This window comes from Centropristis striata, chromosome 4 (assembly GCF_030273125.1).
Source record: "Centropristis striata isolate RG_2023a ecotype Rhode Island chromosome 4, C.striata_1.0, whole genome shotgun sequence".
In the NCBI taxonomy this organism is placed as follows: Eukaryota; Metazoa; Chordata; class Actinopteri; order Perciformes; family Serranidae; genus Centropristis; species Centropristis striata.
The window spans coordinates 33,005,324-33,022,421 of NC_081520.1; the positions used below are offsets into that span (position 1 = coordinate 33,005,324).

Genomic DNA, 17,098 nt, shown 5'->3' on the forward strand with positions numbered 1-17,098 from the left:
CTCCTTGGCCCCCACATTAAAACTGGTCTAGAACCGCCACTGGTTATCTTATATTAAACTTCCAACATGTTATCTTCTAAACTTGTACAATATGGTCTGAAATAGTAAAAAAGACAACAACAACAAAAAACAGTATGGTACTAGCTAGCTAGTAACTAGCATAATTGCACACTAGTTTTTGCTTGAACCTCAAAACCACCATGTCACTGTTTGCCGTCTCTCTGGTGGAAACCTTGATTTCCTAACGCATCTGAACGCAGCATCAACAGCGGAGCCGACCATAGGAGCAGACCCAGAGGGGGCAGGTACCTCCACCTGCTGGCCTCTCTGATAACTGCAGCCTGGCAGGCGGAGCAACACATCCTTCATTACCGACCAGTCCAGATTGAAGGAGGACAGAGAGGCAAGCCGTGAAAGCGAACAGATGTGAACCGGACTACGGAAAGAGAACAAGCTGTAGCTGAAGACGGAAAACCTCTGATCCTGCTAATATGTGGCAACCCGCGTCAGAGCGATTGCAGGTAAGAACGGTGTGTGTGTGTGTGTGTGTGTGTGTGTGTGTGTGTGTGTGTGTCTGTGTGTGCTTGTGTGTGTGTGAAAGGCTTCTTGTCGACAGGGCAGCAGTAAATAAACGGTTCAGCCGTGTTACAGTGACTGAAACCCGCCGTGCTTGGCTCCAGCCTTGAGAGACTTGCAACGGTTTCTGAGCAGCTACAGATGTTTTTCTCTCGCTTTAATGTTGCTTGTCGCCTTTTAAATGTTAGAAATCAGTTTTAGCTATTTGAAACAACCATTTTCCCTTGCTAACCTCTCTTGTCTCTGTGAAACGTTTAAATGCACCTATTCACGTTACGCAAGCCGTGGGTACAGTGCAACAATTTGTGCCTCCGCTGCAATCCTGTGCTAATCCAGCACCGGAGATTTTCTTCAAATGTCAAACCCGAGCATATGCATATTCCTGCAGTGTATAAAACGGCCATTCTAGCCCACAGGCCTGTTTCCCCCAACACGTTACCTCCACACTAAGTGCAAACGCAGGGCCTGCTCCTCCTCTTGTCACTATTTTCCTTCATGTTGTCACATCAGGGTGCTTTACTGTTTCCCCTCTTCATTCCCGTGTGAAATCGTTAAAAAAAAGAGCAGGCTGTGGTCGGTAACCTGCAGCCTGCGACCTGTTATGAAGGGGGGCGGGGGGTGGGGGGGGGGGGACGGCACCGTTAATGACACGTAGTTTGATATCCAGGGGCAAGCCGTGCACCGAGCCTGGCTTCACGTCTCCTGCAGACGTAATGCTCTCCAGATGTCGGCCTGCGGACTGCCTGCCAAGTGAACTTGCACAATCCCTTCTTCTGCCCAGGCGTCAAGAAGATGGAATCACGAATTACTTAAACCCGAGAGTTCCGGTGTTCAGATGTGGAGTTAGACACCGCTGTAAATTATCCCGTAAACACACATCTGCATGACCCCCCCCCCTCCCCCCCCCCGCTCAGTTAATTTAAACACCCTAGTAATGTAGCTGCCTCAGCTGCTAGTGGAGCCCCATTTTCCCCATTCATTCATACGAGATGTTATTGATTAGTCCTGATTGAACACACTGCACTGTGATTTCTTTCTTTCTTCTTCCAGTGTCAAGCTCAACAAGTGTCATTCAGTCGCCGTACATAGCTCACATTTTCCGTGCTTTGCTTCAAAGTGAATCTGGGTATTGCATGTGAGTGAGTGAGTGAATCATTCCATGCCAACGAACCCACACTAAAAGACAAATGAACAGTCATGTGGTTGCAAGGTTGAAATAATTTGCGGTTAACTTATTTTGTTATTTTTCCATCACAGCAGCCGATGTTTTAATCTAATTTATTGGTGGAATTGGTTTATTATTCACAGGTCCTAGTCCAGCCCATTTATAACCATGTGCTGAACAGTAATACCCTGCTCTAAATCTGATATATTCACTCTTAGGTAGGGGTGGGCGATATGGGCAAAAAAAATATCTCAATTCTTTTTTCTTTTTTTTTCTGATAACGATAATCTGACGATATCATTTGAAATGTGATTTATTTACCAAAAAGAAAAGCTGTTTAAATTCTTCTTGCTTACCAGGACATCTATGGATGGACACAATGTTACAGAAAAACAGCTCTTGTTTACTTTCTTTGAACTTAAGCATTCAAGAGACCCCAGGTTAAACTTCAATGTAGAGACATTAAATGGATAAACATCAGTTTGTTTTTCTTTTTGAGATATTATAAATACTCGATAATGTAAAATTGCATATCGTCAAACTACGATCACGATATTATCGTAGAAGACATATATCGCCCACGTCTACTGTTAGGGATGCACCGATCCGATATTGAGTATTGGTATCAGGTCGATATTGGCCCAAATCATTGGATTGGATATCGAAAGAAAAAAAAAAGTATATTCCGATCCATGTTACATAAATGCTTCATTAAACTTTGGGCTGTAGAGAGAGGTGAGCAGCATGTGTCATGTGAACAGTTAGTGTTATATTGAAGTAATGTTGTCAGTGTATTTCTTCCTTTAGGGGAACAGTTTAAAACTGAAGTTAAACTGGCATTTCTTCTCCACCACTTCCACCCTTTTGGTGCTCAAAACCAAGTGACTGACTGTCATGTTAGCAACTGATCTTACCCTTAATATTGTGCATGAGCCGTATACTTATTTTATTAACAGCTTATGATGGTGCCATTACATTATCATGCATCCACTCTGTGTGACTAAACAAATGTGATTTTACTGCTGGGAACCATTTGTATTCAGATTTATGGATATCAAAGTATAATCATCTCTCTTTTTAAAGTGGCACTTCACCAGTCTCACACTTATAGATCAGTTTACCTATCATGGGGGAATATACAGTCATGGAAAAAAAATATTAGACCACCTTTGTTTTCTTCATTTTCTTGTTCATTTTAATGCCTGGTACAACTAAAGGTACATTTGTTTGGACAAATATAATAACAACAAAAATAGCTCATAAGACTTTTATTTAAGAGCAAGATCACAAAAGCACAGGAGAATAGCTACTGTGGTAGAAACAGGTTTAGCAAATATCTACTGGTGGATACATTTCTCGTCGTACATTTACCGTAATATCGCCTAATCCTATTGGAGTCCCAGAAGGGAGCTTAGAGTAATTAACAGAACATCAGGGTTCTCATAGCTTGGCTTTGGAGACCAGGAAAAAACAGAATACTTTACAAACTGGGGGCATGGAGTTTGAAAGACGTGTATCTCAAATTCAAGTTGCATTTTGGGCAATCTAGGCTGCAGTTCTTGCTGGAGGAAAAATGCAGGTTTGCGTGTTCAAAAAAATCATACTTTTGATAAGCATCACTTGGCTCGCACCAGCTTACCTCCTGGAGACCAGCTGTGGCCCAAAGTTGTTTCTGCTGTCCACTTCAAAAATATGAAACACTGAATGGCAATGTTTAACTTGATAGATGACTTTTGAGGCGAATATGGATAAACAAAGTCGGCCCAGCGTGTTCTGTTTCTGGGGTAAACAGCACAAACCCTTATGTCCACATGCACTGCCAGGGTCTTTGGATCACTAAATGCAAGATTATAGTTCAAAGTAACACTGTAAGAATGAAAAAAACCTTTAAACGTATGCTTCACCTCTTTGAAACAGGGCTTTGATGTCAGCTGGCTGATCTAGAATGTTCTATATAAAGTTTATCATCTTCTGTTTTTGTTGTTTTCATTCACTATGGCATCCGTCCATATTATTCTCACTAGTGCTGTCCTCTGTTGCCATAGCAACACCTGATGTCTTGCTGCATTTTTGTCTCACGCTCCAGCAGGGAAGAGGAGGTGGGGGGAAAGAGATAGATGGAGGTGTGGGGGTGAGGAGATGCAGGTCGTGGCGTGAGTTCGGCATCAGCACTGGCAAGCTGCTTTTATATTGACCATCTGAAGCGTTTTGGAACCAAAGTGTGTGTTGCAGTGCCGTGTGTACGTGCTGCATCATGTCACCGTGTTTTTATTCTCTCCCTCTGTCCGTCTTTCTCTCCGTTTCCCCATCCCGCCTACCTCTCCCTGACCACTTCCCTTAGTCAGTTTCGGGGGCCCTTCCTCCCCCAGGCAGAGGCCATGTTAGTTCAGATTGAGCAATATGCAGTGGTTTGGGCACAAATGCACACACACACACGTATATACTTATATGCAAGTTGGCAGGCGGGTTGAGCATGCACGCATACACACACAACAACATGCTTCCTTTTTGAATATCCCTAAGGCTACCAAACATGTTTTTCCCTCTGTCAGCAGCTCTTTCTTTAGTCATGGTTTCCACTTTTGACACTGTAATGTGTGTGACTCTGACAAACAGGGCTTAGCACAGAAAAGATGTGGACCTGACAGTGCAGTAATAGCTGACTGAGGTCAAACACGGTGGGAACCAGCCACTGGCTGTGCATCTTTACTTGTTACTGCGCCACCTCCGCCTGCCTTTATTTGTTTCTGTCCCCTGGTCTGTCTGTCTGTCGGTCTGTTGGTCTGTCTGTCTGAGGTTGCTTTGTGGCCACAGCTATGCTGTTGAGACTGTGGCCTCGGTGGCAGAAAGAATCCACAAGCAGACTGGCACAAAATTCCCATGGTTCCTTCAACACATTGGGTTTTTTTCAGCCAGCACACATTTGCCTCTTGTGAACAAATAGCTTTTGGCTCTTTGTATTTGATGAATGGGCAGAATCTCCTGTTTGCGGAAGTTGTAATTTTCAAGGTTTTCCACAGATTTGCATGTGACAGAGAGTCTTATCCTTCCTGTTGGTCAAAGCTGGACCGTCCTAGCTGTGTAATTTAGTTTTTGTTACTCGTGTTTTGTTCTGAACACTACCACCATTGCAACTTTCAGTGGGTTCAGATCTCCATTTCTTAGATAAGACTTAAGGCTGGAATTATGGTGCTCACAAAATGCACCCAATATGTCCACCAAGAGTGGATAAGTGTAGGTTGCAGAAGCTCGTTCACATCCCCCAAATTAAAAAAAAAAAAAAAGTTGGACCTGAGCGTTAAAGGGATAGTTCAGATTTTTTAAGCAAGGTTGTATGAGGTACATAGTCAGTGTTTTACTACAGAAGATGGCAGTCAGCACGCAACCTGCTTGAAGTGTTTAGTCCTCTAAGCCACCATCAGTTTAACTTTCCTCTTATGTTAGCTTTCTGTTACTATCTCTTATGTTAACACGTCAGTTTTGACCACAGATTTTGGACATTTTGCCACTGCTGTCATTATCAGTTTATTTTTAATTTCTTGTGTGACCCAAAACAACTGATCTGTAGTGTAATACAATGTGTGGGACAGTTGCACACGGCGGTTATACATTCTAAATATTACATACAATTAAATGGAAATGGATGCAGGGCTGGGCAATATGGACCAAAAGTCATATCCCGATATATTTAGGCTGAATATCGATATACGATATATAACCCAATATTTTTATCGCAAAGTGAGATTAAATGTTCAGTCAAAGCCAAAGCCAAATATGACATGTCACAAGTAGTTTTATTGAAACTGTTTATTGAAATGAACATAAATACTGTATAACAACAGGAGTATTTTTTTTAAATCAAAGCTCCATAAAGTGCAAATTCAAAAAAAAAAAAAATCTTAAATAAAAAAAGCCTATGAAATAAAATAGACCAATATTTTTCTGAAGTAAATATATTTATATGAGAAAAGATTAACTAACATTACAATAGAACTAAATATGACAAAAAATATATCGATATGTTTCTTATATTGATATATCGCCCAGCCCTAAATGGATGTGGGTAAGAGTGTACTATCCTCTGGACGTTTGATCCAGCTCGGTGCATGGTAACTGAACGTGTCTCCATTTGAGTTTGCACGATCAGTTAGCAGCATTCTACCTGATGACCTAAAAGGCAGATCCGGTTCATATGTTAGTGCATATTTTGGCCATACCGTTTTAGTAGACGAACATTGGAACACATTGGCTGTTCTTGGCTGTGTTTTTTGTCATTAACAGGTCTTTTTTATGTCCCTGGCACCACGCAGACTGTTTAAGATGTTGCGGTGGGTTCATTGTTTACGTCAAAGACTTGTTGATGTTTTTACTGCCAGCCAGAAATTGCCACCCCCAGGCTCTGAGGTTTGGGTACTTTAATACCCACTTCCTCCTACAGAAGTAACCCACCAATCACAACATCCGATCACTGACCGTCTCCCTCCCATGCGGCCTAGCACGTTGAGAAAAACAGGTTTTCCTTTGCGTAGGAACCTCCCAGTCCATTCTGAGTTGAGCCCGTTCAGACATATTTCCTCTCGTAAACTGTCTGAGGATCAGAGGGGGAGGCTGTAAACACTTAGAGGAACAGCTTAGAAAGTTACACTGCCCAATCCTTACCATGCAATGAACTCGAGGGGGTGCATCCTACTTCTGGCTTTAGGTTGGTTGAACCTCCTCCTCCTGCTCTACCTGCGCACCCACAATGCATTCCTTAAATTGGGATACAGAAGAAATTATGTGTTTGTGTGTCTAAATGTCTGAGAAACAAACAAGGGCAGGATAAAGCTGGTGAACAGTCCAAGTGACGCAGGTTTTGTTCAAAGTAAAGACATTGTTTGGAAAGACAGGATTTGTTGCTTAAACTGTCCCCGCTTTGCTTTAGCAAATTAATGAACAATTCATTTGATGTGTAACTCTAGCCTGTGTGCTGTTTACTTCCTGGAAAATGCCAGTGGTTTGGCACCTGTTTTTTGTAAGCAAATATCTTGCTCCAGCTTTAAAGGCACCCTGTGGAGTTTTGGGCCACTACTGGAGGAATTGGACGACGCTTTTATGAGCATGTCCTCGTTTGGCTTGTGTGTCCTGCACACGCTCAAGGACACATTGAGCTCATGGGTAAGAGGATACACATTCCTGCCAATAATTTCATACTATTCCAAGGATCAACATGCAGCAACATACCAAGAAATGTTAAAAAAAAAAAAAAAAAAAGTGTCAGCAAAAGGCAATAAAGCAAACATGGATGTCATCAGGTTCATAGTTATAATTCATAAAATAACATATTTGTCAGGCCTCAAACAATCTCAGAACCCAGAACTCTGACGATTTGGGTCTGACGAAAATTTAGGCTGTTGTCAGACCAGCCTAATTGGCCTAATTGTGTAATTTAGTGTAGCAAGCGGATATTCGGATGATAGACATCCATGTCAAGAATTCTCTCCATGCACCGGCCATAGTTTACAGTCTACAGTTTGATTGGCAACTTGGAGTTGAAGTTGAGAGACGATGTCTAGCCAGTTTAACTAAGCGAGCTAAGTTATTAAAATGTCAGTTGTCAGGGGCGGCTGTGGCTCAATTGGTAGAGCAGGAGCCCACTGATCGGTGGTTCGATCCCTGACCTTGGCAGCCTATATGTCGAAGTACCCTTGGGCAAGATACTGAACCCCAAATGGCCCAACGATGCTGCGTTCATCGGCAAATGAATGAATTCCCAGCCTCAGCCACCAGTATGAATGTGAGTGTGAACGGATGAATGAGCCCAGTCTGTAGTGTAAAGCAATTTGGATAAAAACACGAAATAAGTGCATTCCATTTACAATTTATGATATTGCATTTCGGTCAAAACGTTCTCTCTCTTTTACTCTCCACAGGGACTGTTTACCAGCATTTAATCATAGCCCGCTCAAATATCATTGGTCAATACTACAAACAGAAACCAGAATGCATCTGATACCAAAATATGGTCTTTGAATTTGCATTAATACGCAGATACCTGTTTAGTGATTTAGTAGTTAGGTAGGTAGTACAGGAGAACCAGTGTGGAGCTCAGAGTGGGATGCTTAATGCTCAGGCTGGGCGATATGGACCAAAAGTCATATCCCGATATATTTAGGCTGAATATGGATATTCGATATATATCCTGATATTTTTTTATCACAAAGTGAGAGCAAATGTTCAGTCAAAGTCAAATATGACATGTCACAAGTAGTTTTATTGAAGCCATTTATTTAAGTGAACATAAATACTGTTCAACAACAGGAATACCTTTTTTTTTTTTTTTTAAATCAAAGCTTCATAAATTGTACATTTAAATAAAAAAATATCTTAAATAAAAATATGAAGTGGCTGTGGCAGGGCCTATGAAATAAGCCAATCTTCATTTATATGAGAAAAGAATAACGAACATTACAAAATAACTAATTATGACAAACCCCAGAAAGGCCATCATTCATATATTAAAAAAAAAAAAAGAACATTATTGATTATATTATATCCGATATGGTCTAATTCCATATCACATTTTGAAATATATCGATATTTTTATATTGCCCAGCCCTAATCTGTTTAGGGATTAAGTAGTTAGGTAGCTAGTACAGGAGAACCAATGTGGAGCTCAAAGTGGGATGCTTGATACTCCTACTTGTTTGTTAAGTTGTTATCTCCATAGAAAGTTTGTACAACTTGATCATTGAGATAACTTGTGAGATTATTTAAACTCTGTCCAACAATTACTGTAATGTTTGGTTTCCTGACCAAGATGTGGTTGTAGGGGCCACACTGATTGCAGGCGTCACGCCTCAATTTAAACCTCAGGCTGGTGCAGGCTGATGACAGAGATATAAGGTTTTATTTTGACCTTTACATTTATTAATTTAAATGTACAGTAAAATAACTACGCCCAGTCTGACTCTACACTGGATTGTATTCCCTAAAAGATGAGCCTGAGAACAGATGACTTGATAACACACAGTGATGTCCTACTGTCAGACAGACCTACAACATCTGGTACAGAGCTCTACACACACTCTTTCATCTACCATCCCGCTATGTGTGTGTGTGTGTGTGTGTATGTGTGTGTGTGTGTGTGTGTGTGTGTGTGTGTGTGTTGGTGTATGCAGATGTGTCTGAGACAGGCTAATGTTGTTGAAAAACTGTTTTGGTCTTGAGGTCTGTGTTAAGCTCCTAACCATACATTACATGACTTACCACATTTTCAGAATGAACCAGTAGCCATTTGTGTGTCTATGGGTTGTATTTTTTCACATTATCATGCTTTTTAGACACGGGGCATCTATCAATTTAGCTTCTGCTGGTTTCTTGACTTTATTTCCAGCTGTTTCTGACAGTTCTGTCATGATCACATTCCTATAACCCCTATTTTGTGTGTCTCAGTAGGCGTGGCAGAGGTCTGTTTTTACCCTGTTATGCAGTGTCTTACCATGGGATTGACCCGAGAACCTCTTTCCTGTAAGAATGCTCCCTCAGGGGGCCAAAAGTTTAACTTACCATCTGTGACCTGCTAAGCTCATCACTGCAGGAGTCAAACTCTCCAAAGGCCTCTCTGCTAGATCTTGTCATGGATGGGAATGTTCAATGTTGTCCTGGACTACATGTTTTTAAATGCACAATTCACATTTATTTAATAGTAGAGACTCTGAGCAGTCAGCATGTGGAAGTTTGTGATTTCCAGCAGAAATCGGGTACATACTTGGTGAGCAATCATTCAGAATGAGATGGCAGCACTAGGTCCGGTCAAATATTAGTACTTCTCTCTGGGAGAAAACTTAGGCACATGTAACATGTCGTGGGATAAAGTTTATTGGACGTTTTTTAAGCAAACAGGTTATATGAGCCCTTAGATCCATAAAATATAAATAACAGAATTTTTGTAAAAGGAGTTTTGGTAATGTTTGGTCAAGTTCCTTTTATTGTGACTTTTTGGGCTATAAATACGTGCTAATCACATGTGCACAGACAGCAGTGAGTCAGCGTGGATGCTATCAGAATTACACTCATGCTGCTAAATATGTAGATCTTTTGATGTTATGACAATGAATGTCATAACTGGCTTACTTATGACCAGATAGTTTGATTACTTTTACAGCCAGTCTAAATATATAAAGAGTGGAAGTGTAAAAAACATGCAAGTGGATTGTCAAAAAAACTCTTATGTAATGATAATAGTTATTAGATGTATCAAAAACGTTTTAATTCATCTGCATGACTTGGAATCTTTTTCTAACAAAATATGTGAATGTGGCAGTTCGCCTTCTGTTATGGAATAATTAGCAGCTGCACTGAGGACAATTAATCTTTGCGACCGTTTGGAAATGGTCTCCCCGAATCCATCAAAATGAGGAACCTGGTTTTGAGGAGAATTCCTGTGCTTCATTGACTCAGGTAAAAAATGCAGATTGACACTGACTCACTGACTGGAGGAAATTCTTGGCAGTTGCTGTAAATATGTTGCCTCGGTCCAGACCTCTGAATCCACCAACTCCACCGAGTTGACTGATTTGTCTGGCATCATGACATGAACTGTTTCCCTGTTCAAAAACAATCGATCCAATGAACTTGGCAGGGGGAATAAGGATTAACCAATCAGCACCACGGGCAGGACTAATGCATTTGTCAAGCTGTTGCTTTATATATATGCATTGGTGGAAAAAGTTACAAAATTAAGATCCTTTACTTAAGTAACTGCAGAATGACTCCACTACAAGTAAAAGTCCTGCATTCAAAACTTAGTAAAAGTACAAAAGTACAAGCAAGAAAATGTACTTAAAGTATCAAAAGGACCCACTCAGATTGTTATATACTACATATTTCAAATATCTTATTGGATTATTATTGATGCACTTAAAATTTCTCAAGGTAGAACTCATTGAACTTCTTAATATACTGTAATAAGGTTTAATTAAAAAAATATATATCTAATCTCTCTTTAAATGTATGATGTTTTTTGTGTTAAATCTCAACCTGTAAAGTAACTAAAGCTGTCAGCTAAATGTAGTGGAGTAAAAAGTACAAGTCCCTCAAAATTGTACTTAAGTACAGTACTTGAGTAAACGTACTTAGTTACATTCCACCACTGCATATATGGAATACCAGCTCAATATTGCCCAACATTTTTGTTGGGCAATATTTGAGTTTGCTTTAACTTTGAGTTTGTTTTAACTTCGCTCTGCTCCACTCTTAAAACCCCAGTATTAGAGAGCAAACGAAATGACGTATTTTTGTAGGCCAACCCGGAAATAGCATCTCCATAGAGTCTATTCAGCATTCTCATATGGGATTTTTGGATCTTTGCAGAAAATAAGCTCTGTGGCAAAAACACATTTCTGATGCTTCCGCATTTTGTTCAGCAGAATAATATTAACAAATTAACACCACTGTTAAGATGTTTGAAGCGTCAATGCAGCTGATGAAAGTAAAAAGCTAACGTGACGTGATGCTATCACAAACTACACCACGGTCGCATGACTTAAAAGACTTAAGATGCTCTCTGACAGGCTAACCAGCAGTTTTGAAAAGCTAGCGAATCCGTAGCCTAATAAATTATTCATTAACATAATTTACTAGATACAAGATCTTGCAAGAGCACTTAAAAACAGGACTAGAGGCTGTGAGGTGGACAAGTGAGAGAGTTCCTGTCCGTGTCCGGCATGATGACGTTTAATGTCCCAGACAACCACTGTAGTCTCATTTAGCCACTTGTTAGCGACCGCTGTTTAAGTAGCGGAATTTACTGATGTTTTTTTTTATCTCATACAACAAAACGCAAATATCTCTTAAGCTTGTGTTAACCACAGACCTTATTTCAGACATTTAAACAAAAAACAATTTAACCCTTTATCAGGCAAAGAACTATATTTGGTAACTTCAGGTAATATTTCGAGAAAAAAGTTGCAAATTTACTAGATTAAAGTGGCAAATCTACAAGATTTAAGAGATTTAAAGTGGCAAATCTGTGCGAAAAAAGTTGCAGATTTATGAGGAAAAAAGTGGGAAAAAAACAATTTTTTTCTCACAGATTCACCACTTTTAATCTCATAAATCTACGCTTTTTTTCTTGTAGATTTGCCCCTTTAATCTCGTAAACTTTTTTCTCAAAATATTATTTTCATATGTTTTTTTACACATTCTGACAGTCTGTAATATCCTCCAATATTCTCTAGGGATAAAATTTGGAATTTGCAAGTATTTCAATGAATGCCCTATTGAGTTTGAGAGGTTAGACCCCAGGGCACTGAAGTGCTAACTTACTTCTGGGCTTAAGAACTCATTCCTCACCGAAGGAATGACCGAAGTTGGATACAGGGTGCAATGAGTTGACAGTAAAAAAACCCTGCCATTTTAAAATTCTTATTCACACACAAATACACTTTAATATCATGTTCATATTTTTGTTTTTATATTGTTATTTTTGTTTTTGTCATTATAACGTATAGTTTATGTTTTACATATGTTTTTTTCTATTATCAGTTTGTTATTACTTTCTTATAACTATGAACATTTAGGTGGAGGCTTTAAATAAGCCCATCTGGATTTTCTGCCTCTCCTTGCACTTTACACTATGTGTTATCTTTGTCATTTTATGTAATTCTAACTTTGCAAATGAATAAATAAGTGCTGTCTGATATCAGCATTACTTCTAAGAAATATTTCACAGTCCAAGTTTAAAATCAATCTAAGGACGTTGGTGAAAATCCCAGTTTGCGCAGGGTATGGTTGAGGACTTGAAGCCAAACAGAATGTTGGGTGTCACTTATCAAACCTTAGCAGAGTTGTAATATAATTAAAGATCCTACAACTAGATTTAGGTTAGAGGGACCTCAGAGAGTTATAGCTAAAGTTAAAAAATTACTAGTTTTCTTGATAATAACCAAAATCATTATCAAGAAAACCATGGAAAATGGTGAGATATCAGCTCTTAAATTAAACTCTTGTGAGCAATTTTTGTTGTTATCATTATATTTGTCCAAACAAATGTATTAGGCATTAAAATGAACAAGAAAGCAAGGAGAAAACAAGTGTGGTCTAATCATTTTTTCCATCACTGTACATGTTGCATTAAGCACATTGTGGGTGTTAGTAGTGAAACATCAAAATGTATTTGAGTGTGTACATCAGATGTACTTACTGGGCTTTCACTGGAATCAAACATTTACTCAGTATGTATGAGGTCAGGCCTCCGAGTGAGTGTCGGGTCTTAAAGCAAAGTTCATAATCCTGAAAGAGGATCATTGTTTGGAGATTTGAGGTTTTTCTTGTGACAGCAGCCATTGTTTAGCACGAGGTCTGAAGTGTAGACAGGACCCTTGTCTTGTAACCGGCTCCAAACCGACCCAGTCCACACCGCCCTGATGGTGGAGACAGAAAACCTGCCCGGGTCCAAGTTAAAGTCAGAAATAGACTGAATAACAGCAGTAACTTGATGAGGAGACTGTTGGGACTTGAGAAATAAAAAAACATTAAAATTCAGTGAAAATATTATGAATAGAATTCCAGCATTACTCCACAAGGCCTTTTGCTCCTGGTGGGGGGTGGAGGAGTCGGGGAGCCCACCACAGCCCCCCCACCACCCCACCCCCCCTCTCTCTCCGTACCGGGGCCAACCGCAGGAATGTGAGCCGCTGTCAGGAAGCTGTAAAGTGCTGACGCGGAGGTCAGCGAACGTTTACACACATGTGGCTTTACTTTCACAACTCCATCTTGCTTTTTTCTCCTTTTCTCCTTCATCTGCTCCTTGTTTTTTTTTCTTGCCTTATCTTCCTCTTTCCTCACAGCCCCCCCCCCTTCTTTTTTCAACATGGAGGTTCACTTGGGTAGGTGGGTAGGTGTGCCCGGGGTTTGTGCTCCAACAGGTTGCATGCTATACTTCATTTATGCCATTTGCACATACAGTTTCAAGTATGTATATTGATAAGAAATATAAAAGAAAAATAATAGATATTTGCAGTCAGATTAATGCTATCAAGTTTGTGTCACAGGCACTGATGCTGGGAAATTCATAAAAATACAAAAAATGTTTTGATTTCAACATATTTATACAAAAATATTCTAGGCAGCAGTGTTGAATTTAGAGTCTGGACACCAAACCAATTCCTTGAAGTTGATTGAGGATGTTCTACTTGGCTTTGTCAAACAAACCAACAGCGATGATTGATGGTAGCCGGTTTTGGCAGGATTGACTGTTTTCATCGCCTGAAAATGTTAGTATCTGTTGCATCCAACATGGAAAACAGCTTTGAAGTGCCAAAGAGAAAAAAAGTGAATGGAAGCATTAGTAAAAAAAATAATCTGCTTTTACCAGAACAGTAGTCATATTCTAAGATTTATACTAGAATACATGTATAGAGACTTTATCCCAAATCAGACACATCTGCAAGCCGCACTTTCTGGTGTTTTCACGGTCATTTCGAATAAGATCGCCACCACCAGTGTAGATATAATTGATTTATACATATTTAACAATCCATGTGTGAAATTTCATTTATGAACATGGAGATTTGCATGTCTAATTACAATACGAAAATAACTCTGATGAGAGAAAGCAGTAAGATGAACGCTCGGGCGACATTCAGGCGACGATCTTAAAAGTACATCCGTATTTTTACTGTACTGTATTTTATTGTGAAGGACAGAAGTACGGTCCGGGTGTGTTGATAACGATGGTTGATAACGTTAATATTTATTTGACTTACCCAGAAACATCCAATTTCCCCTTGAAAAACTCAGCAGCCCACATTGTTTTACAACGAGGAGTGCCAAGTGTCCGAATTGGGATACAGTTAGCGCACGGCTAATTCACCGGCGTTAGCGTCCTTTAGCCCAGCTATTCTCAACCTTGGGGTCGGGACCCCAATTGGGGTCGTAAGATGATTTCTGGGGGTCATTGTGTGACTTTTTTTGTCATTTTGTGTCTGTTTAGGCCATTTTGTGTCTTTTTTTGATCATTTTGTGTCTTTTTTGATCATTTTGTGTCTTTTTTTGATCATTTTGTGGTCAATTTGTGTATTATTTGGTCATTTTGTTTCCTTTTTTGGTCATTTTCTGTCTTTTCTGGTCATTTTGTTTCCTTTTTTGGTCATTTTGTTTCTTCTTTGGATGATCCGAACTGTGCATGTGAGATTCTATTCAGTGAGCGGGGGTCGCGGACAACATACATGTTAAATTGGGGGTCGCGACTCAAAAAGGTTGAGAACTACTGCTTTAGCCGACTCTGGTAAACCCAAGGCTAACGTACACAGTTAAAACAATATATGGTTCGAAAGATAAGAAGTTAGACTTTAGTTTCACACCACTTAATTAATTGGAAGCATAACATGATAATTTATATTAGTAGTTAATATGAATTGAAATGAATGTGAAATTTTGATAGAATCTTAGCTGAACAGTGTCCGATTTGGGTTACAGTAACACTATGTAGCAGAAAGTACAGGTCATCAATATCCATTAAGGTGTTCTGACACAGCTGGAGCATGCTTGGCGCCATCGTTTAGTGATTGTTGGCATTCATCAGTGTGGACGCTCACATCCCTATTGTCGTAGTTATCGTTCTTGTTGTGGACGGGCCTTATTTGCTAGTGCTGGCTGATCTTTGCTAGTAAAGGGAGCTGCAGACACACAGCCCAGCAGACATGCCACATGCCTGTGTGTTTTCCCAAGTTGTGAAAGTCCTGATTTCATTAGCTGCTCAGTTTTGTCTTGACTGTTTAGGAGAAGCCCAGAAATTCCACAGGGCCAGATCCACCATGTGGTTCTGCTCGGCTTCAGGAAACACTGGCCATGGACTGTAGTATGCTCTTGTTTTGACGGAGGCAGCAGCGAGGGCAGAGCTCCCTTCATCTCCTCTTCACATTCCACTTCCAACAGAAAAAAAAAACCTCTCACACCATCTCACTTCTCTATATGTGTGTGTATGCAGATACTTTAAATCTGGAATGCTCTGGCCTTGAATTTCATCGTATTTATTACATGTCAAACAGAAATATCCTGATGTCTTTTGTTGGTATTTTAACCCTTTGAGCCTCATAAAACTTTACTGTAGCCCCAAGCTGAATTCATTTGGTCTACCATCACATTTACACAGTGCTTCGGCCAGTTTTATGTATGGGTTAGGGTTATTTTATTACCAACGCAGAGAACTGTAACCATTGTAGTGGGCTAATTTTTGTATGAACTTCCATATAAGCAAACTTGCGGCAAGTCGCAGACTCACTCATGTTGGGTTTACAGTAACGACCAATCAAGCAGTTTAGTAATAACAAAGCTTCGACTGTAGCATGAAAGCATGGCTAGTTAGCTAGCTAGCTTGGTAATTCCACCATGCTTTACTGCTACACTGGTTATAAAAAAACAAACTGGAAAGTGCGGCATTGCAGATGTATCTGATTTAGGATACAGTCTCTATACTTTGCTGGGAATTGAGCAAACGACAGCGCTGGATAGCTAACTAGTCAGCTAACTAGCTAGTCAACTAGCTAGCCGCCTGTCTGCCGATAAACTTTCATTCCAACAGATTTGTGTCGTCGCCATAACAACTAACAACAATCGTCATTTTTTGAACTGGAATGAAAGTAGACCTTTTTTATGTGGGTTGTGCTTGTGAAAGTCATTAACAAGAAAACCATGGAAAATGGCTAGATATCTGTACTGGCCTTTGATAGGCCAATATCGGCCAATAATATCTGTCAGGCTCTAGTCCCTTCTACCCTTACTCTATTTTTGTGGTGGCGAAGCTCATCTCTAAATCTGTAAATAATAAAACTAAAATGCTGATGTTGTCGAGGTTGCAATTTTTCCAGCCTCCAGCAGTGTCGACAAGGAAACTACAAAAGTTACCTGCAGGCTTCTAGTCGTCTGGTTACTGGTTATTACGTTGCCTAAAGCGCAGTGTGTGTCTCTCTTTTCTCCATCAGCACTTTCAGACCATGCTGAAGACCAAGCTAAATGTGCTGACGCTGAGGAAGGAGCCGTTGCCCACGGTGATCTTCCACGAGCCCGAGGCCATCGAGCTGTGCTCCACCACACCGCTCACAAAGAGCAGGACCCATGCTGGATACAAGGTAGGGTCACATGCACCTGATAATCCCTAAATCCAGCCCAGTTCCTGAACAGTAAATCTATAATAGCATTATTAGAACCATAATCCAACTGTTTTTCCTTTTGTTTTTGGACACACACGTGCAACTCATTAGCACAGGACAGTGAAGTTTTTGTGTCTGAATCACATCCTTTAATTATTAATATTAAATGTGTTTGTGTGTGGGCACATGGGTATGAGTGTGTGTGTGTGCATGTGTTTTGGCA

At 40.1% G+C, this 17,098-nt stretch overlaps 1 protein-coding gene across 1 annotated transcript in view; it reads left to right on the forward strand.

Annotated features, from left to right (window-relative positions):
- Positions 1-363: 363 nt before the first annotated feature.
- The window catches only part of pid1 (phosphotyrosine interaction domain containing 1), a 44,008-nt gene continuing 27,273 nt past the window's right edge, over positions 364-17,098 (forward strand). The window contains exons 1-2 of the mRNA XM_059331382.1: positions 364-521; positions 16,708-16,854. Coding sequence (XP_059187365.1) covers positions 492-521; positions 16,708-16,854 — 177 coding nt within the window. The 5' untranslated portion in view covers positions 364-491. The remainder of the gene's footprint in view (positions 522-16,707; positions 16,855-17,098) is intronic.